This window comes from Siniperca chuatsi, linkage group LG2 (assembly GCF_020085105.1).
Source record: "Siniperca chuatsi isolate FFG_IHB_CAS linkage group LG2, ASM2008510v1, whole genome shotgun sequence".
Taxonomy (NCBI): domain Eukaryota; kingdom Metazoa; phylum Chordata; class Actinopteri; order Centrarchiformes; family Sinipercidae; genus Siniperca; species Siniperca chuatsi.
Genome location: NC_058043.1, coordinates 31,963,685 through 31,985,208, shown reverse-complemented (window position 1 = coordinate 31,985,208; position 21,524 = coordinate 31,963,685). Strand labels below are relative to the sequence as shown.

General features: G+C 36.2%; 1 protein-coding gene across 2 annotated transcripts; it reads left to right on the top strand.

Annotated features, from left to right (window-relative positions):
- The first annotated feature begins 1,149 nt into the window (after window positions 1–1,149).
- On the top strand, window positions 1,150–21,458 carry LOC122883686 (calcium/calmodulin-dependent protein kinase type 1D-like). 2 transcript variants are annotated; one of them, XM_044212732.1, is made up of 13 exons: window positions 1,150–1,367; window positions 4,317–4,428; window positions 9,161–9,286; window positions 11,015–11,089; window positions 11,541–11,679; window positions 13,008–13,131; window positions 15,932–16,007; window positions 16,485–16,597; window positions 17,887–17,965; window positions 18,067–18,154; window positions 18,919–19,271; window positions 20,387–20,480; window positions 20,581–20,651. In XM_044212732.1, the coding sequence occupies exons 2-12, from the start codon at window positions 4,343–4,345 to the stop codon at window positions 20,448–20,450; spliced, it is 1,323 nt and encodes a 440-aa protein (XP_044068667.1). In that variant the 5' UTR covers window positions 1,150–1,367; window positions 4,317–4,342; the 3' UTR covers window positions 20,451–20,480; window positions 20,581–20,651. The 2 variants fall into 2 exon arrangements, with proteins under 2 accessions (XP_044068667.1, XP_044068658.1); XM_044212723.1 differs by having other exon boundaries at window positions 1,154–1,367; window positions 20,387–21,458.
- Window positions 21,459–21,524: the final 66 nt, after the last annotated feature.

The window sequence follows — 21,524 nt, the reverse complement described above, 5'->3', positions numbered from 1 at the left end:
GAGCACATTAAAATGTGAAATTTCTCGGGGTTCCTTGGTTGATTTTAATTCAAGTGTTGGTTTGAAATATTTGTTACTCATATCAGTTATTTCTTCTCTAAATTTCAATGGTCATTGTACACATATGCGATCCAATATTTTCTATGTTTGAACAAAAGCAAATTCATGTCTTTGATGTTTGGATTCAGAAAATGTTTGGTTTATGAACTGGTCTGCTCTCACGTGTTGTCTGTATAAATATTAATCTAATTATGACGACTAATGATGCAGTTATATGGCCTACTGGGCATCTCTTTGCATTAGCTGTTGATATATATAATCAGCTTAGCTGTGCTATCAATACCCTGCCATTGAGGGACATGTCTCGTGCTGCAGCATTGCATATCTTCAGGCTGTACAGACTGCTGAAGTCATGCATGACCCAATAGAATGTTGAAACTTTTTAAATTCACATCATGTCCGTCACAAGGTTCTAGTAGTAGGACAAAATGTTGATGCAAAAGTGGAACTGTGTGCATATTTTAAGCTTGTGAGCAGACTGCAGATATGACAGCATATGTGCAAGGATGGTAAACAACTGAGCACCTGTGACAACTGCAGAAACCAAGAAACATACTCATGTAAATGGTTTATCATTACACAACTGCATTATTAGATTGGAGAGCTAATGGCCATATGGTCAGGTGATGTAATCATTATGGCAGGTATGCTGACTGTATGTGCATGAGATGAACCGAACGTAATATCATTGTTGTGCTGTGGCTGCTGAAGTTCACAGGTATTCAGCATGTGTGTTCATGTGCAGTGCAAATTTTACTATTTCTATTGACTACAGAGAAACAGATCGTTGATTTTAGGAAAAAGGAGGCAAAGACACACAGCCATGTCTACATCAGTGGAGCTGAGGTGGTGCAAAAATACACAAAGCTGACATACAGTATGACATTTCCAATTCATGGGAAAATAGTCCAAAAACAAAATGAAAATCATTGTGAATAGTGTAGATAGAAAATATGCCTTCACACCTACTATGACCAGACAGAAAGAAAAGCATATTGCTTGAAATATGTATTCATTTTCTGAACCAATCAAACATCATTCCAAATGTAGAAGAGAACGAGCTGCAGCCTAATTACCAAAATGAATAGCAAAGATTATGTTTCAGTTTTACCAACGGGGGACAACTTTGTACCTGACATTTAGCAGTTTCCAAGAGTCTTTGAAGGTAGCATGTTGTCTGACTGCTGAGACTGAGGAGATGAGTAGACGAGGCTCCGCCCCCTGCTCGTGAAGCGCGGCAGCCTAACTGAAACAGTCAGGTACATTCACGGATACCTCAAGGCGACCATCTCTACTCCGCTCCTCAGGTAAAAACTATCTTTATTACACTTTTACGACTAGAATATGTCATTTTGTTGGAATGTATAAGCTGTATGGATAAAATTAAGCCGTCTTTGTTCAGAAATATGCCTTATGCTCACATAATGAATTGTATAATAGATGTTTAAAAATTAACTTTCAGAGATAGCTAATTCCGGGCACGATCTGGCTCGTGCTGTCCGCTGAAAATAAAAATTTCTACAGGCCTACACTCGTCACGCCAAATTCCATTTAATAATCTATGGAAATTATATATCTTTTAATAGGAGGACAAAACTAACGTTACACGCTTTATAAAAAACACACATGAATCTGTTGGGAGACGGATTAGCTAAATAGCACATTTCAGTATACTGTCAGTTTGCTACAGTGTAGCTATGTTTTGGTGTTTGGTTTTTGGAATCACTGAGGGACAAAAGAGCTATCTGAAGTATATCTTTATCATATTTTAATATATAGCTAACCCTTTAATTCTGAGTTCCCTAAATTGCTTAATTTTATGCCTTAGTTTTACCCTACAAATGCTTAAACGCATACACGTCTCAGCAGCCAGAATACCCATAGGTAATATTTAGGACTTTAGAAACAAATGTACAAACAAATGATTCAAGAGATTCTGTTCCCCACTGACTAAAGAGCATGAATATAACTTGAAATTGTAAGTCTGTACTTCAATTAGTTTCCTTCCAAAATTCAAATATACTTGTAGTAATTGTAGTAATTAAATTTAGCATATAGTGTAAGAAGAATTCAGTGAATATACAAAGTGTGTTCTTCTTGCATTTTATTATAATTTTTAGTTATTTTAATGAATTTCATTATTTGGCATATCAATTTTAGGATATTCTACCTAATAATGGTACATTTCAGCAAATATTTTTGGAAGGTCAGAGGTCATTGGCCTTTCAAGGCCAGGATTATAAAACAACCCAGTTTTTTGTCCTGTCAGGGAATCAGCTGCTAATCTGTTCCCACAACAGACACAAGGAAGGAGTACAGGAGATGAGAAGGAGGAAGGGCAGGAGGGATGGCTGGGAAGATTAACCAACCACTGCTATTTACCTCTCTAATCCTCTGCCTTTTTGAATCTTGTGTAACTGATAGGTACAAATGGGCTTTACCCAGCCAGGACTGACCTCAGTTTATGTAACCAGAACACAAGGGGAAGGTGGGGTGACATTTTAAAGGGTCCTGAGAGAGGGAAGGGTTGGGGTCAGGGAAGGGGATAACCCTCCATTTCTTTTATTATTTTGGATTTTCAAAAACATTTTATTTATTCTTTTCCAGTTTTATTTTCTGTACATTTGGTTTCCCAACATGAGGTTCTCTGTTCTGTAAAAACCATGTATTTTCGAAACATCAACTTTTCATGACCTAAGAAAAAATATTTTCAGCATTGTGAAAATGCATTTTCAGATATTCTAATGGGTTTTTCAATTGATTATTTAGATGAGACATAGGAGAATTTTCTTAGCCTATAAATAAACACACTGGACATTGACTTTGCACGTGCCAGGAATAATATTATGATGGGGAAATAATTAATACTTTACTTGTTTATTTATTGAGCTAAAAGTGGTCAGATTTAATATATAAATACTGGATTCCAATAAAATGTCCATCAATGTAGAATACAAACTCCCTCCAGGTTGCACCTCTTAATTATTTTCATTATCAATTCCTTTTTTGAAACTAATAAAAAAAAGAAGTGCGAGATATACAGACAAATACAGATCCCAATGTACCAGAACTCTGTGTAATATCTATACTTGTTTATATGGCTTGGTCATTGTCTGACCAACAGACAACTAACTCAATTCAATATTCAATTACAGTGATATTAACGGAGTAATGCAGCAAATCCTCACATTTGAGGAAGCTCGAAGCTAACAAGCAAATGTTTGGTATTTTTACTGACCTAAAATTATCAATGGTTAATAGATAACTTAATCATTTGTTCATCTACTAATCAGTTAATTATTTCACTACAAATTTCCAACAAGTCCTCATATCTAAATTACAAAGAAGGTAATTTGTCATATGAGTGTTTTCTGATTTGCCACCCCATTGCACGGGAAGCACATTCCAATCTCAGGTGTTGATGTCATATGACCAGTGCTGCTGTATGAAGACAAAAAGGAAAAGAAACAACATACTTTTTTTTCATACTGCTCATTTCCTACAAGGAGGAGCTCACAATGCTTATTCATTTATAAAATGAAAAAAAAGAGTTAAAACTACAGGCAGGTGTATTGGGGTACAGGCACTCAGCACATACTTAATTATGACAATAGCACATGGACCAGATGTGACTCGGAGGCTGAGAGCATCACAGAATAGGATTTAAATAAAAGTAGCAAAATTGTTGCCCTTCAACATGTACACTGTGGTTATCTATCCTGCAAATGACAGTTTTCCTGCAGTTGAAGCCCGCTAGAGCGAAATTAATATAAAAGAAAAATTCTTGTAATCATTTAATCAACCATTCCGTTTAGATTCTTTCTGCAAAGATACAGTGCATCAGATATTTCTGCCCATGATTTAATTAAATTCAGCTTGATTTATTTTGATACTTCCAAAACGTATAAATACAGTTCATAAAAGTAACTAAACTGATTCAGTTATAAGTAGTTTAACTCATATAAGCCTTACACCAAGATGCTACAATTCACAAAATGAGATTTATTGAGGGACAACCTTTAGCTTAGTACTTTCATATGTGAGGGACAAAAATATGTTAAAGTGGGTGCATAGTACTCTGTACAAGATTTTTGTTGAAAAGAGACACCTATTTATGTGATACTGATCAAATTAAAATCATTCCAGGTTTTTAAATCAACACTGGAGACTTTCCAGTCATAACTTGATGCATGATGTTGTCTCAGTGTTTTTTAACCCATAAGAAATGTAAATCATTTATGTTATCTATGCTTCAGGAGTCTACGCCAACGTCAGAGCCAATATGGGGCGGAAGGAGATCATCTGCAGCTGGAAGAAAAGCACCAGTAACATCAAGGATGTGTTTGACTTCAAGGGGAAAATGGGATCGTAAGTACTGCTGTTGAAAACAGTCAAGAGAAAGAAATGGTGATTGCTCTGTGTACTTCAAGAATAGAGGGACTAGTCCTGCATACAAGTGTCAAGGTTCATTGGCAGTTAATTGCAGCTTGCAAGTTTTGTAGTTAGTTAGTAAGACCATTTAAGAACATTGCAAATTGCAAAAAGTTACTTTTGAAGACCATCAATTCATCAATAATGGGCATTCAGGACAAACATGTTCCTTGGCTGTTGAACAAATTAGCAGAGAATCTCATTTGGCTATGTGTGATCGGATTTGCGTTCATCAGGGAAAGTGTGGTGACTTTCTCCATTTGCAAGCATGGAGGTGGGGCCAATGAGACCCACAGCAGATATGTTTTTTTTTTCCTGTCTGTGATGAGCATGGGTACTCATGTTGACTGTCATGTCATGGTGTAGGTGGGATAGTCATCAGTCTTGATCAGAACTCAAATACCATTTGGTGATGGTAACTGGCACAGACTTCAGACAGCAGATGGGCTTGGCACAGTGACTTGTGGGAATTAATGGTTGTGTCAGGAAATCCTGCAGATGCAGGCTGATGCACTACAATAAGCAGCAGAAGCGGTGGGTGTGGTCTTAAAAAAGCAGGCTCAAAACAGTCCAAAACACAGTGTGGACGGAACTGAAAACGACAGGCATAATTGCATTCACAACAGCATCCTTTGTGCAGCTTTAACTTTTGACGCAGCTCTTGGATCAGGGATGGGACGCATGTCTTTGTTTCAGCCACTAGCCTGATTTCAGCTACCATTTTACAGTAACATTAAATTATTTGCCTAAGTTCAGAGAGCTGTTACTGGACTAAGTGGATGGAAGAGGGGGACTCCTGTTTATCTGAGTTACCAGGCTCTGATTGGCCCACAGGCTAGTGATAATGCTTTTCATCACCTCCCCGAGAGCTTGTTTTATCAATGGATCCTCTTACACTGTCTGGATAATCTACTCACAGCTGAACCTGCTAGTGGAGGACTTCATTGTTAACCTGTTGGAAGACAGTACACATAGATCATAATTCTGAAGTTATTATAGACTTGATCAATATTGAATATTGTGAAATATTAAACAGTATTGACATTTTGTGTGTGTGCCAGAAAAATCTCAGAGCTTGTTTTATATTTTAAGATATACTACCTGATTTTGCTATAGCTCCATACAGCTGTTTTGGTACCTGTGCCCATGTGATACCTGAGTTTCAGTACTAATACCAAATTATACTTTTTCAATACCATAGTTTGCTGAGTATAAAGCTATTTTTCTACAGAAAGCTTTTATTTTTCCATTTAAAGGGAAATTCAAGTCAAAGTCTATTTACCAGTCATGAGAAACATTACTTATGTCTTAACACAAGCAGCTTTGAATCAACTTTAAAGGAATTAAATACAGTATAAAATTAACAAAATGATTATTTTATATCACAAAATATGTAATCAAAGATTAAGAATATGAATAAGTAAACAAAGACTGAACAAGCATTTGGTGTAAACGAATATTGGGGTTCAGCATTCCGGGTTATATGTGATTTGTAGTAAGTACCCTAAAACCTGCAAAAGCACTGGTATGGTCCTAATAAATGTGATTAGTGTTCAAGAAGCAAAATGTATTTGTAGAAAGAGTTATTTGCTTTATCTGCATCATTTCCAGAAGTTTAGTGAGACCAGGTTGGCTTCACTGGTCAGTACAATGACCTGTAACAAATGGTTGTTAAGTTAACGGAGTGTGTTGGAAGTGTTGCTTCCTCAGAGCTGTCCTGCAGTCTCAAAGCTGCTTAAAGCGACTGGCTGTGAATGAGTGAGGCTTCTGTGTGTATGTGTGTGTGTGTGTGTGTGTGTGCCTGAGGTTCCTGAGCACTGACGTCAGAACAGCAGTGCGGGAACATCCTAGCACCACTTCATTATAGGATTAAGAGTCTGACTATATTGGTGTATGAGTGTACTGAATGTATATTAAGGGAGGTGGTATAAGCAGGTGCAGGTGTGTGCTTGTGCAAACACGAGATTGAAACGTGTCTGAGTCAACACATCTGTTACTTTGCAAATCTTTTTAGAGATGGACTTACATTTCTTTGCAAAAGTGCATTCAGTTTTTAATAAAAGTAGTAAACAAGCTGATTCTTTTTGTCATTTTAATATCTCCATGGTTTTTATGTCAAGTGAAAAGTTTTTTTTTTTCTTTCAAAAATATGTTCTTGTTTCAAGGTAGAAAACACCTGTGAATCAGCATGTTCACAGGATGGAAGATGAATTAAAGGCTAATTCAAGTTATAGGGTATGATGGGCTACAATGACATTCCTACGTTATGACAGATGATAAAATGATTCTCCATTATGAGAATTTTGGATCAGAAAGGAATAATTTCCTGCTCTAAAAATCTGAAAAATACAGGCTCTGATGTAACTTTCAATAAATGGCAAGTATCAGTATATGAGTCTCACCTTAATTCAGAACACAGTGCATGACAAAATATAGTAGCATCTGGAGGTCTGGAGTCTCCCTTATTGGGTTTGAGACATTTTAGGTACCAGTACAGATACTCAACTCTGTGACCAAAAAGTAGGATTACACCCTGGCTGCCATCTCACTGTGAGCCTAAAGAAAGAGGTGCCATGCTGATACCCAGCCTGCCTGGCTATCAGCATATCAAGGCAGCCTGATTTAGACTGATTTTTAACTGCAGCGTTGAGATGTGCTTCAGGAGGTTCAAGTCATGTGGTGTCTTTAATCGGTTTTAACGGTTGGTAGGCATTGATATCAGACCTATACTGTTCTACCTAATTGACAACACACTCAAAGCACACTCAGTTAACACACTCACTCACTTAGGTAATTCAAGTACATTTACATGCACATAGCAGGGTTCTGATTACTGAGATCTTGTCCTTTACAAAATACTAAAAGCACTCATAAATAATTGTAAATGACATTTGTGATTTCTGGTAAATAGAAAATAGTTGCTGGGGCTGCAGCATAATTACTCACACAGTATAATCAACCTCACAAAATCAGATAGATAAAAAAGATAGCAGATTAGTTATTCAAAGGATCCAAGAAATGAGCAGATTAACAAACAAGGTAAAGCGGCTGCTGAACATACTGACCACTGACAAGCCACTGAATATGATCTTAGCAAATTTAAACCAATGGTGACTGGAGTGTAGAAGTGAGCAATGAAACACAGGCTGGAGCACTGCACACATAGCTACAGCAACTCGGAACTATTAAGTTCCAATAGACAAAATAATTATTATATTTTCTGCTCAGATAATTCATTTGGTACACATGTAATATGTTCACACAAGTATATGGTATGAATATTTGGAGTCTTTCAAAACTCCACAATCTTGTTGATTGATACTATGAACATACCTCAGTGCTGCCACAGAAGTCTTGTTAGCGTTATGTGTCTTCTATACACGTACATTTGAATAATCATGCAGTTGTTTCACAGTCATGAAAGTACTAGGTGCACATATTCACACCATATATTTGCACACAAAAATCAAGCAATCAGCACTTTGCACTGAAGAAGGAGGCAAAATATAACAAGGGAACACTGTCAGAAACATAAGCACTGTTCACAGTTCGGCAGTACTGAAAAATCCAAGAAAGCTACACAAAGAGTGAAATTTTAAGTATTACTGGGCAAATATAACTTTATCTTCAGTCTTTTATAAAGATGTTTGTAACTAACATTAGCATTTTAACATTAACAAGGTGGGGAGAAAAAGAGCAGGGTCCAATTTAATGCTAACATTAAACATTTGTCAGCTAATGAGCTGTTAAAGATTAGGTTGTTGTATATAGTGATTTTGTGTTTGTCAATGAAGTAACCGTAGTTACTTTTTATTCAAAGCGGGAAGGAGTTAAAAAATACCTGAAAATTAGTTTTTTTATTTCTATATTTGATGTATATGTTTAGGAGGCAGTATGAGTTTAGGCACACATAATTCACTAAAATCAAACACTGTCACTAACAACACAAGAGAGGTTTATGTTTTCAGTTTTATTCTAGAGGATATATTCAAACCTGTCACATGGTTTAGTTGGGTTAACATAAATGTTAGCTTCTCGAACAACACCTGCACTTTATGTAACATCAACCAGGTTATATTTTTTAGGTAATTTAGTATATATTTCCTTACACCAAACACACAAGAAAGAATATTTAGGTAGTTTTTTTACCTGATAAAAAACATTACGTTAATGCTAAAGTCTTGAGCAGAGACACTTGGCAAATGTTTTCAAATCTGGTTAAATAAAATAAAAAAGACAGCTAAGGGAAGAGATACATCTCACTTCTGGGTCCCTAAAGGAAGTGACCCACCTTAAGCCTGGGGACCCTACTCTCTTTCCATTGGCTCCCAGACCTGGGGTCCAAATAAGTGAGGTCCACAGTTGGACCCCTTTGTTTCAAGGGCTTCAAATTTAATAGCACCCGCATCTAGGGTGACTGGATTATTGTTTATTGAGAAGTATTTGCATATAATAAAATCTATCATCCTGAAAACATTCATGGCTCCGTCTTGAAGTAAAGGAATATTAAGCCAGAACAAAAACTAGTGCTTTGAACCTTAATGATAATGAAGAAATACAAACAACAAATATAGAAAGTTGTGCCATTTATAGTTTGATAATCCATAGACTGATTTCTCTATTAACCCCCACTTCAATTTATGTCTCTGTCTTTACTGTTTTTGTGCAGGGGATCTTTTTCAGAGGTTTTTATGGTGAGAGAAAAGAAAACAGGAAAACTGTACGCCTTGAAATGTCTGAAGAAAAAACACCTCGCTCATAGCAACCTGGAGAATGAAATCAATGTATTGAGAAGGTAAAACACACACACACACACACACACACACACACACACACACACACACACACACATTCATACAGGTGATTTTTCATTATATTTTAACCAATAGAAAGCAGTGCAGCAGCAGTTTTCTGCTTGATATGACGTCAATGTTGACTTACCGTTGCCAATAATGGACCCCATTCTTCATATGTGGAGTTATCCAGATTACAATGTTGACGATTTGAAATTAATCTTTTTTTTTTGGTTATCGAAGCTGCTTAAAATCCATCTGGAACTGTTGTCAGAGCAACAAGTCCATAAGCCCAAACCTGCAGGATCATGACCAAGATGTTTTAGGGTGAACCACATACATGAAATAATTTTCAAATACAAATGGTTCACTTTCTTACATTTATAATGAAAGACTATTGATATAATTATGATTTTAGTTGAGAACATGCAGGTTATTGAGAAATCATTAAGATCTGTTGGTGTAATTACCACAATTTAGTTTTCATAATGATGAGTTACCCATACATGATAAAATACATAACAAAATAAATGTTTGTACTAAAAAAGAACCAAGCCAAATTTAGTTTGAGAAACTGAGCAAAAAGACATAAACTGAAACTAAAAGATTCTGACTATTAAAAGAAGAATGGAGCTAGAGCACATGGCATTTATTATGACATTAAAATGGGAATTTGTCATTTGAAAACTCAAATGTATTAAATGATTAACTGCAGAAAGTTAATAAAATTTAATTTTCATGGCAGGATTATGATTTTCACTTAAAAGTCTCTTGCATGTCCACTGGGAACCCCCACCTATCATGTCTAACCATATTCACTGGTAATATTCATAATATTCATAACAAAAGTTCATCTCATTACACTTTTCCTATAGAACAGGTCTAGACGTACTCTTTATAATGTTATTTACAGAGACCCAACAATTCCCACCATGAGCAAGCACTTGGCGACAATGGCAAGGAAAAACTTCCTTTTAAGAGGCAGAAACCTCGAGCAGAACCAGACTCAGGGTGGGCGGCCATCTGCCGCTGCTGGTTGGGTTGAGAGAGAGAGAGAGAAGAGAGAATACTTACTTATATTTTTTGTGGTGGTAGTATTGATAAAATAGTAATAATAATGATATGAATGATAATGATAATAATAGTAATAAGACTAATGTCGAGCAGGAACATGGAGGAGAGAGGAGAGAGACGAGAAAGCACAAAACTATGGGAGAGAGAAGATGTCGAGTTAGTAGCATGCATTAAGAATGAGATAAGAATGTATCATGGGAAGTCTCAGGTGAGCCCTGAACCATCCCTTTTAGCTTTATCAAAGAGGAAAGTCTTAAGCCTACTCTTAAATGTGGAGATGATGTCTGCCTTCCGAACCCCTATGCAATCACATGATCAGCACTTTTCAAATCGTTTCAAATCTCTACTCATTTTGCCTTTATTTCAAAATTGAGTGCACTGCTGTTTAACATAACTTCATCCAGGATTAACAAGTTAACCTTCAAACTGTTGAAAGAGCCAAATTAGCAGGATGCGAATAAACAGCACTATTTTAGCTTGATAAAAGCATGTTAGCCCAAATCAGATCAGAATCAGAATCAGAATCAGAAATACTTAATAAATTAGTTCAGCCATGTTTGAAGAACAGGGCCCAGGATAACAGCTGTAACTATGAACATGTAGCATTTGCCACTGAGGACAGCAGTGATGGCTCAACCTCTTTCTTATGATTGCAGGATAAAGCATGAGAATGTGGTGGGACTGGAGGATTTCTATGAGAGTCGAACACACTATTACCTGGTCATGCAACTGTAAGTGGACTCATTGTTATCACATTTTTCACAAATGATTACTTTGGTAGAACAAAATATTGACAATGGGTCTCATATTGAGTGCAGTGAAATCTGACAGTAACAACAACAATAGATGGTGTGCCTCTTATATATGAATGCCTTTAAGCCACTGTAAAGTTAGAAACATTATCACCAAAAAATCACAGACAGAATCACATACAGCTGTATATTGTGCAGCTGCTTGTTCCATAATGCCATTAAACTGTGTGTGGAATCTTCATTGAAATTTAAAACAAAGTTTAAAACGTTTTTGAATCAACAGAACTTTTTGTCCAAGTGGCAGGTCAACAGGGTTTAGAAGGCAACAAGATCCCTAGAAAGATAGAAACACTGATGATTTCCTTTGTGTGTGTGTGTGTGTGTGTGTGTGTGTGTGTGTGTGTGTGTGTGTGTGTGTGTGTGTGTGCAGGGTGTCAGGCGGGGAGCTGTTTGATCGCATCTTAGACAAGGGGGTTTACACCGAGAAGGATGCCAGCACAGTCATCAAACAGGTGCTGCAGGCCGTCAGCTACCTGCACGAAAACAGCATCGTACACAGGGACCTTAAGGTAAGACACACACACACACACACACACACACACACACTCATTTGGAGAAAAATTTCTCCCAGAAAGGAAATGAAAAGTTAGTTATTACAATGACCAAAGCACATTTCTGCACATGTTTTTCAATAAAAGTTTTAAACAGAGATGTTTTGTGAATATTTTTAAAGCTGGAGTGCGGAACTTTTGTCTTCCCCTTCTGGCAGCGAGAGTAATTACACAAACACTGTCGACATATGCTTATGATGTATGCCTACAGAGAAATTTCCACAGTTCCAGTTCAGTTCCAGTTCAGTTCCAAGACAATAATCCATTATTTAGGTAGAGTAAATGTAATAGCTACATAGCCTACTCTCCAAATATTTTACCAACCTGTCCAAGAGCAGTAACGCGACATCCGTGTCTGCCCTCAGTCCCTTCTCTCAGCACTCTCCAACAAGGAAAAGCTAAAGCTGCGCCAATGGTTATACCTGTTTGTCCTCGCTGTTGACCGCTTTCTTTTTTTGACTGTAATCCTTCCTCTGAAGGCCGAGTTTCTTTTTTATCTGGAGCATCAGACACTTTTCTTGGCCTACTCCATCGCTATGGTTGCTCCAGAGCCATGTAGTGAGAGAATTGTGTCATCTCTGTTCAATTTCAATTCGAGTGGCTTTATTGGCATGACTGCATAAAATACAACGTTGCCAAAGCATATTAACACAAACTATACAATCATAATAAACGAAAAAACAATAAACAATGCTCAATAATAAACATTCTCCAGTGCGCCAGCGCGGTAATGTCGCCACAGACATCAGATTTACAATTTCCGTATACTGCGAAATACAGAGAACGTTACCTGGTGGTGATAGGCTTAATCAGCACTGTGTGAACTCGTTTGTCAAGGGCTGGAATGTAACGGATGTTCATATAAGACGGTGTAGTCCCTCATTCGTCCAGGAGTGTTCTATCGTAGAAAAGGTTTCAGTCGTAGTCATCTGGACACATCAGTGTCCAGATGACTACGACTGAAACCTTTTCTACAACGGATGTTCATTTATATGTAAAAAATCCCGCACTCTAGCTTCAAGTACTGTATGCTTTAATTACAATTTAGGTTTAAATTGTTATCAAGATGACATATATCATGAGACTCTTTGTCAAAATAACCCTATTATAAAATTATATATTGGCACACACCTTCTTAAACCAGGTGGTTTGAGATCATCCAGGGTACATGTTAGTTCAACATAGGATGCCATGGGAAATAAATTCAATTATGGTACACACACACAGACACTTTTTATTCTTTCCCTCTTTTTACTTTCTACCTTTCTTTCTCTGCCTCTGTGCAGCCTGAGAACCTGCTGTACTATAACACAGATGAGAATGCTAAGATCATGGTCAGCGACTTTGGTCTGTCTAAGACGTTGGAGCATGGTGTGATGTCCACAGCCTGTGGTACACCAGGATATGTTGGTGAGTTATTGGGGAGGGGCATACACATACATTTGGTAATGTTCCCTTGCTATCAGTAACTAATATAAAACTGTACATTGAAATAACTAAAAAGGATATTTTTCTCTCTCAATATAATTCAAGAGTAACTTTTAATCCACCTCTTTAAATTGTGTATCTGTGGTGATGACACAAAGAAAGTGAATTGTGAAAGTTAAGAGGAATCATTAAAGTCACATTATACAGTGTGCATGTTAATGGAGTAAAAAATTAAATGCTCAGTCCAGGGCCCCGTTCTTCATACGTTGTCAACTGAGTTATCCAGATTAGAATGTTGACGAATTTGACACGAGTCTGGATATTTTGGTTCTTCAAAAAAAATTTAAATTCACCTGGACCTGTTGTCAGAGCAACAAGTCTTTAAGCCCAAACCTGCAAAAGTGCAGGCTTATTGACAGTTAGCTAGATCATGACCATGATCTTTTATGGTGAACTCCATAGGCCTACATGGAGTAATTTTCAAATACAAATGGCTGCAATTCTCTGCAGGTTGTTGAGAAATCATTATAATCTGTTGATGTAGTTATCACAATTTAATTTTCATAATGAAGAGTTATACTTGATAGATATACTTATACATGATCAAATATACAACAAAGTTTGTACATTAAAAAAGAACCAATCCAAATGTAGGTTGAAATACTGTGAGCAAAAAGACATAAACTAAAAGACTAAACTAAAAGATTCTGACTGTTAAAAGGCCAAAGGAGCCAGAACATATGGAAAAATTTGATAGTAAAATTTGTCATTTGAACACTGAAACTTATTAAATGATTAATTGCAGAACTCACTTTACTTAAAATTGTTAATGCAATTAGAGCTGCTTTTTAAAGACATTTTAGTAAAGTTTAATTTAGATAGCAGGCTTATGATTATCACTTAAAAAATCTCTACATGTCCATCGGGGATGACCTCACCAATCATGCACCAACATCACTTGTTGTCTGACCACATTCACCAGGAATATCTATTGTTTAACAGTGATCAAAGTGTGGAAATACTGTGGAGCAAAATGTAAAACAAAATGAAGGAACACACACAAAATTAACAAATCAATCCTCAAACTGCTTTCAAAGATCCAAATTAGCTGGATGAGAATAAACAGGATTATTTTATCCTGATAACAGCATGTTAACCTGAATTAGTCAAGGCACATTTGAAAAACAGGGCCTAGGCCTCTGGTTTAAAATTCATCTGGAACTGTTGTCAGAGCAACAAGTCCTTAAACCCAAACCTGCAAAAGGCTTGGGTTTATTGACAGTTAGCTGGATCATGACCAAGAGGTTTTAGGGTGAACCCCATACATTAAATAATTTTGGAATACAAATGGCTTGCTTTCTTAGATTTATTATGAAAGAGTTTTGATATAATTATGTTTTTAGAAGATAACATGCAGGTTATTGTAAAATCACTATGATCTGTTGGTGTAATTATCACAATTAAGTTTCCATAATGAAGAGTTACCTATACTTATACATAAAACAAAATTAAATTAAAATTAAAAATAAATAAAAGTTTGTAAACAAAAAAGAACCAAAGCAAGTTAGTTTGAGAAACTGTGAGCAAAAAGAAATAAACTCAACTAAAAGATTCTGACTATTAAAAGACCAGTGAAACCAGAGCATATGGCATTTCATTTGACATTAAAATGGGAATTTGTCATTTGAACACTAAAACTTTAAATGAAATGATTAACTGCATAACTCACTTTGCTGTATATTGTTCATTCAATTAAAGCTGCTTTTTAAGAGATTTTAGTAAGGTTTCATTTTCATAGCCGGCTTATCATTATCACTCAGACGTTTCTTGCACGTCATTTGGCATCCCTCACTAATCATGCACTCAATATCTCTCATAGTCTAACCACTTTCATTGCAAACAGCGGAAACATTGTAGATCACAATGCAGAACAAAATGACTCCCATAAAAATGCAGAAACACACATGAAATGAGACATATGAATGAATCTATTGCCCCAGTGCATGCTGAGAGGTTTCACAACACACCTACTTTACCTCATGTACCTGCAATCACATGATCAGCACGCAGCCAATCATATAAATGATGATCATGGTTTCAACTCTCTACTCATTTTGCCTTTATTTCAAAATAAGAGAGCACTGTTATTCAAGATAAATTCAAACAGGATTAACAAATCAATCCTCAATCTGTTTTCAAAGAACCAAATTAGCTGGATGAGAATATACAGGATTATTTTATCCTGATAACAGCATGTTAACCTGAATTAGTCAAGCCACATATGAAGAACAGGGCTCAGGTGGCCAGAGCCCATGTGTTTATAATCAGAGGGAATATATCATACTATATGTTCAAATGTATCAAATGCTTAAATGTATTTTCAGCTAAAAAGTACACCTTGTCATAATGACACGTTGAAAGTTTTTCATTGTCAGTCATATTTAAACTCTATTAGACCTACAGTACTATGGGAGTTTTTGCAGTTGAAATGATTAATAATATCATCTATGATATACATTTTTTTCCATTAGTGTGATTTATACAAGTGAAGACATAAACATATTTAAGACTAAATCATCTAGTAGTTTCCAGAAAATGTCAAACTTTATGGGATAATAGTAGCTTTGCAGCTGGCAGTCGTTAATAGAGGTGTTGATGGTGACATTTTAAATCCCAACAATATAAATATTAGAGGACATCTATGGTAAAAGTAATCAATTTTGAACAGTGCTTCTTCTTGCTCGGTTACCTGCATGATACCCACTATTTTGTCATTCTACAGCCCCTGAGGTTTTGGCCCAGAAACCCTATAGCAAAGCAGTGGACTGCTGGTCCATTGGAGTTATCACTTACATCCTGTGAGTACATTTCTGTTCTCTAACAATAACATAGCACTTTATATGTTCAGAAATGGTCATTACAGACTGGAAAACTGAGAGGATCTATTGATTGTGGATATATTTCCCCACTATAAGCTTACATTTGAAAGTTTACTTTCAATAATAACCTAAATGTCAGAAGCACATGTCTCCTGGATCATTTGTGGATACTATGTTATGGCAGAGGTTACACAGTAAATACTTAGCTTTTTTTTTGAGAAATCATAATTTTTCCATCAGTTTGGTTTGTTGAATTTAACTACAGTATACTAGGGCCCATGAGCCTCAACAACTCCCACCAGATCTGTGAAAGCAGAGTTATAGCATATTTAGAACACTCAATCACTGTAACCAGGAACAAAACACTGCACTATAGCTGCTAAAGTCATCCAAAATTGATCCAAAATGTAGATATAAAGGGATTAGCTGAGTGAGCTCGTTATCTCTGTGTTGCAGGCTCTGCGGCTACCCTCCATTCTTTGAAGAGAATGATACTCGTCTGTTTTCAAAGATCATGAGAGCAGAGTACGCCTTTCATTCACCCTTCTGGGACAACATCTCTGAGTCAGGTATGAAAACAGCAAAAAAACATTTTACATCTTAGTTTTCAAAAATGTTCAGACATCTAAGACCCCTGCACTTTCTCTTTTGGAGTTTTATTAATTTTTATACATTGCTTTGGTGCTAATCCAAATGACCAGACTTAAAGCGGATATAATGAATATTTTTCTAACAACAAAATAACTGTTTGCTTCGGATTTCATTTAAAACTTGGACTTAACTGTCAAGTATCTTGACTTACTTGACAGCCTTAAGACTTGTAGTCACCTTTGTAACACCTATGTGTTTAATGTTTGGAGTAACTAGTTTTCTGTTTATTCTGTTACTCTGTAGGAAAGAAAATGCATTTCACTGTTGCACTATTTCAAAGGGAGTGTAGAAAGCAAGAAGTGTCATGTTATTGTACAGGATGAAGTCAGCATGCATTTGGACTTATATTGCAATATTCATATAAAGTCTAAAGACTTGGTTTGTGATTGGCCTCAAAAGAGTGAAATCCAGCTCTGGTTATTTCATGAAATGTGACAAAAATAGTGCCATTACTATTGTTAACCTCAGTGTTAGCCTATGTATAGATCAGGATTTGTTCATATAGAGCATTAGAGCTTAACCTAACATAGACCAGCATACTGTCTGAGGACAGCTATATTGGTTTGTACCTGTTTGGATTAGGTCATATATGATTACCGTAGATACTAAATTTGCAAGGACAGTTCTCTCGTGCCTGAGGGATTAAATTAGCTGGCATTAAGAGACATGTCAAATGTCACAAAAGAAAAAGAGAAATGCTTATATATAGAAAAACTTTTGTTTATTTTGAGAAGTGAACATACTGATGAAGAGATATTAAAAGGTTGATGCAAATAGATATTTTGAAAAAAAAAACATTACCAAAACGTAAAAAGTAAAAGTAAATGCCAAATGGTGTAATGTATCAAGGGGGGGGGGGTAACAGACAGATTTTGTTTGTGTTGTCTTAGTATGATGGTCAATCTGAGCGTTGTATTGTGGTAGATGACTTGGCTTTTGTAAGAACTTTAAACTGAAGAAAAATGTCAGAAAAAAGTATTACTGACTACAGAAGGTTATGTCATCCACATAAAGGTCAAGGATAAAACACTGAATATTATGCAATTAAGTCTACTTTATACCAGCTGTTATCCAAGGCTCAACCCTTAAACACACAGGAATTCATTTTTCTGTTAATAGGCTTTATTCTGCACAGCACTTTACTTTGCACTTTACATCATGTCTTTGTCCTCTTTCTGTGTTTTCTGTCCATGCCGTGTCTCAACAGCCAAAGACTTCATCAGGAATATGATGGAGAAAAACCCCACAAAACGCTTCCTCACCGAACAGGCACTCAGACACCCCTGGTTAGTCCTTTCTCTTTGTCACACACACACACACACACACACACACAATGTTTTTTTGTTTGTGTTTTCCAAATAAACTAATGTCATCGACTTGATTGCAGGATAGCTGAAAACACAGCTAAAGACCTCGACATTTATCAGTCTGTCTGTGAACAGATGGAGAGAAACTTTGCCAAATCCAAATGGAAGGTAAGTGACACTGTTGGCTCATGTACTACTTTATATTATAACTGCATTTGCTTTTGTTGGTTATAGGCAACCAACATGAGCTGAGCTAACCACGCAAGACACAACAGTGGCTATATAGCTATATTTTAGCAAAATATGAGCATTTTTTACTGAGCATGTTGACAAACAGTGGCGAAGTGGATTAGGCAGCAGGAGTGATTTGAGAAGTTTTTATGGTCATTTTAATATTTTTTTACACTATGACAACTTGTCACCTTCCATTCAGCATTGTAACTGTCATAAATTCAAACTGACCACAGCTGCTGTTCTCTATAAGGCGAAAAAACTCCTGATTTTTTTCTAGCCACCTTTAAAGCCTACAGGGGAAAGTACTTTATACTAAAAAGATGATGACTCTGTCATTAAAAGTTACAGTGACCTAAGGTAACGTAATATGGAAGCTCAAACTTCAAATACAATGTCAAATGTAAACACGTAATGCACTCTAAGTGTTGTCAAATGCTGTAAACTCTGTATTGGCGCTGTAAAATGCTCTCAACAATGTTATTGCATTTGACACTTTTACATTTAATGATATCATTACAAAGTTCCCAAACCAATTTACTTGAGGTCAAGTAAATTATTCATGACACAGACACAGGAGGAAGGGTGATAACAGCTTATTAAATAAAGATGACCATGACATGTTAATGACATGTTGGCTGTTTCCTTACAAATTCAGGACAAATGTATCATATCTTTCTTTGTGTGCACATTTCCAACAGCAAGCCTTCAATGCAGCCTCAGTAATCCACCACATGAAGAAACTGCAGTTGTCCCAGAGTGAGCCCTCTCCCTCTCCCCTCTCCATGCCCCACATCATAGTACAGTCCTCCGCCCAGAATGACCTGGATGCGCTGGGACCCTGCCATAATGAGGCTGACGCCCTCGACCCAAATGGGAATCCCGTTCATGCCACCAATCATCTACCCTGCAGTAATCCTGAGTCGAGCAGAGGTCTCTGTCCACCACTGAGAGCCAGTCACAGTGAGTCTGGCAAAGCCCTCACCGTTGATGAGTCAGGAGAAGTCAATAACTTCCATTCAGAGATCGACGCTCCTTTCAGGCCATCCAAGAGGTAAGAGTTGCTGCCCTGTTCCAGCTGCTAGGAAATCAGGCATGTCAGATTTACCAGAAAAATAAGAAAAAAGTTGATACAATATTGCAGTATTTTAGATATGGATAGATAAAGCTGTAAATTGACAGAAGTCAAGGTGATTTTCAAATTATGCCAAGAGATCTCTTTGCTATTTTAAATATAAAGTCTTCAATGAGAGTTCATCACCCTTAAAAACTGAGTAGAATTAACTTTATTAATTCCAAGACCTTCAAAAAATATAAAATTCGATTTTTTTTAAGTGAAACTTATTTTAAACCAATCTACATAGTTTCTCAGATCTTTGTTTAAGTATGCTTATATCATGGTGAGATTATAAGATTAATATTATCTGCAAAATTATTGGCAATATTTTATCTTTTGCATATGGGAGATCGTGTATGTAAATTAGAAAGAGCCATGGAGCCTTGAGGTACCCCACAAGGGATTATGCTCTATTTGTGCCAGAGGTATGCTTTTGAACAGTGACATATTGTGTATGATATAAATAATCGATAAACTATTTCTAAACACGATCTTTTGGTATTTTGATAATGCATTGACAAGCAAGATTTAATGGGTATTGGTTCTGAAACCTTTTCAAGAAATATTCCAAGAGTATTTTTTCATTAAGTGCAGTGGATAATTTACCTCCACTATGAGTTGTAATATTGTCATATAGGTTGAGTAATTTTTATGAGAATTGTATTGACAAAGTATATTATAATTTTTGAAATATTTTAAAAGTCTATTTATACTTTGAGGTTTGGTGAAACTAGTTGTTTTTTTGGCATTTCTCTGGGTGAAGCCATTCTTGAAAGATTAATATTTTCCAAGGATGAAAACAGTATAGAGCAAGAGAAAAGTAAAAGTATTGAAAAAGCTGTTACTTATTAATGACATGATAAAGATTTTCTATTTGTGAAAATGTTTCTGCTATGACTTCAAAATTGTCATCCTCTGTTTTTTCAATGTGGATTAAATGATAAGAAATACTTCCTCCCAGAGAAAGTCAGCTGTTGTATCATTTGTTATCATTTTCTCAGTCTTCATCATTGCGTTATTCTAATGAATCCTGGTTGTGTGATGTGTTGCAGCCTGGATGCTGTGGCTCAGAGGAAGGACCAGCAGCTTCAGTCAGGAGTGTGTTCTCTCATGTGATTGGCTGCTAACCTGATAAATCTCATGCAGGTAGAGAGTCATCTCTATACCTGCTTGTCGACTACACAAATTACTGACTCAAACCAGCCTGTAATTGATAACTAATTTTCAAAAATCTCTCTTTTTTTAGTTTGTCTCTTGAGTTAACAGCAGTTGAGTTGAGTGGCATCCGTTTTGGTATAAAGACGTTGATACATCTGCTGCTCAGCTTTTTCATTTCTGATGTGGTTCTCTGCTGCAGAAAACATGCTCCATTGACAGACACATCCATTATCTACATTGTAAAAACACTATAACATGGAATGAATATGCAGTGAACACCCCATTAAAACAGACACAAGCAGGAATTCATCATTTAGAATTAATTCACATTTATTTTCTCAAAGCTATTATTATCTATTGTATCTATTACTGTGAACATGTTACTACATACCATTAAAAATGTATTTGTTTTGAATATATTTAGCTGACATATGCAGTGTGAAAGCTAATTAGTTTTTTTGAGACTGACATGACTTTGAATTCCAGTGGTTTCTAAGTTTTTATAAAGCTGAAAAGCTTTTTCAGATTCCGAAACTTCAGAGTCATGTCATTTGTAAGCTCATATCTTTATTAAGATACTTAATTTATATTCACCATTTACAGTATAACAAAATCTGGGAATGTACTGTAGTGTTTGGACTCCTTTTGAACCTGTATATATTATTATTTTTCCATTTATGCTGGATTACATTGATGGATTACAAGTCCAACTTCCACTGTACCCAAAGAGATGGATGGAAAATGTTCTTTTTATTCATGAGATTAAACTTTATTTTGAGGTGGAGTCATTGACACACAGCAAGTGTGTGTTTTCTGTGATATGTATATAAACTGCTCTCTTGTTAAACTGAATTTATCAAGTGCCACAAGCTGATGTGAAGATGCTGTCAACACTAGTGAATTCACAAATGTAGTGACTTACATGGTTTTTGTATTATTTTCTCAATAAATATGTAGTAACTAGTCTTCCTGCTTCTTGTGTTGAATGAATAGCTGCAGTACTGTGTTGGCCTTTCCCGTGAAGCTTTAAGA

Excerpts from the sequence above, each read along its gene's own strand:
- LOC122883686 (XM_044212723.1), top strand. The coding sequence starts at position 4,343 with ATGGGGCGGAAGGAGATCATCTGCAGCTGGAAGAAAAGCACCAGTAAC. Across the intron at positions 9,287-11,014 it reads GAAATCAATGTATTGAGAAG|GATAAAGCATGAGAATGTGG; the intron begins GTAAAACACACA and ends TTATGATTGCAG. Across the intron at positions 16,598-17,886 it reads GGACAACATCTCTGAGTCAG|CCAAAGACTTCATCAGGAAT; the intron begins GTATGAAAACAG and ends GTGTCTCAACAG.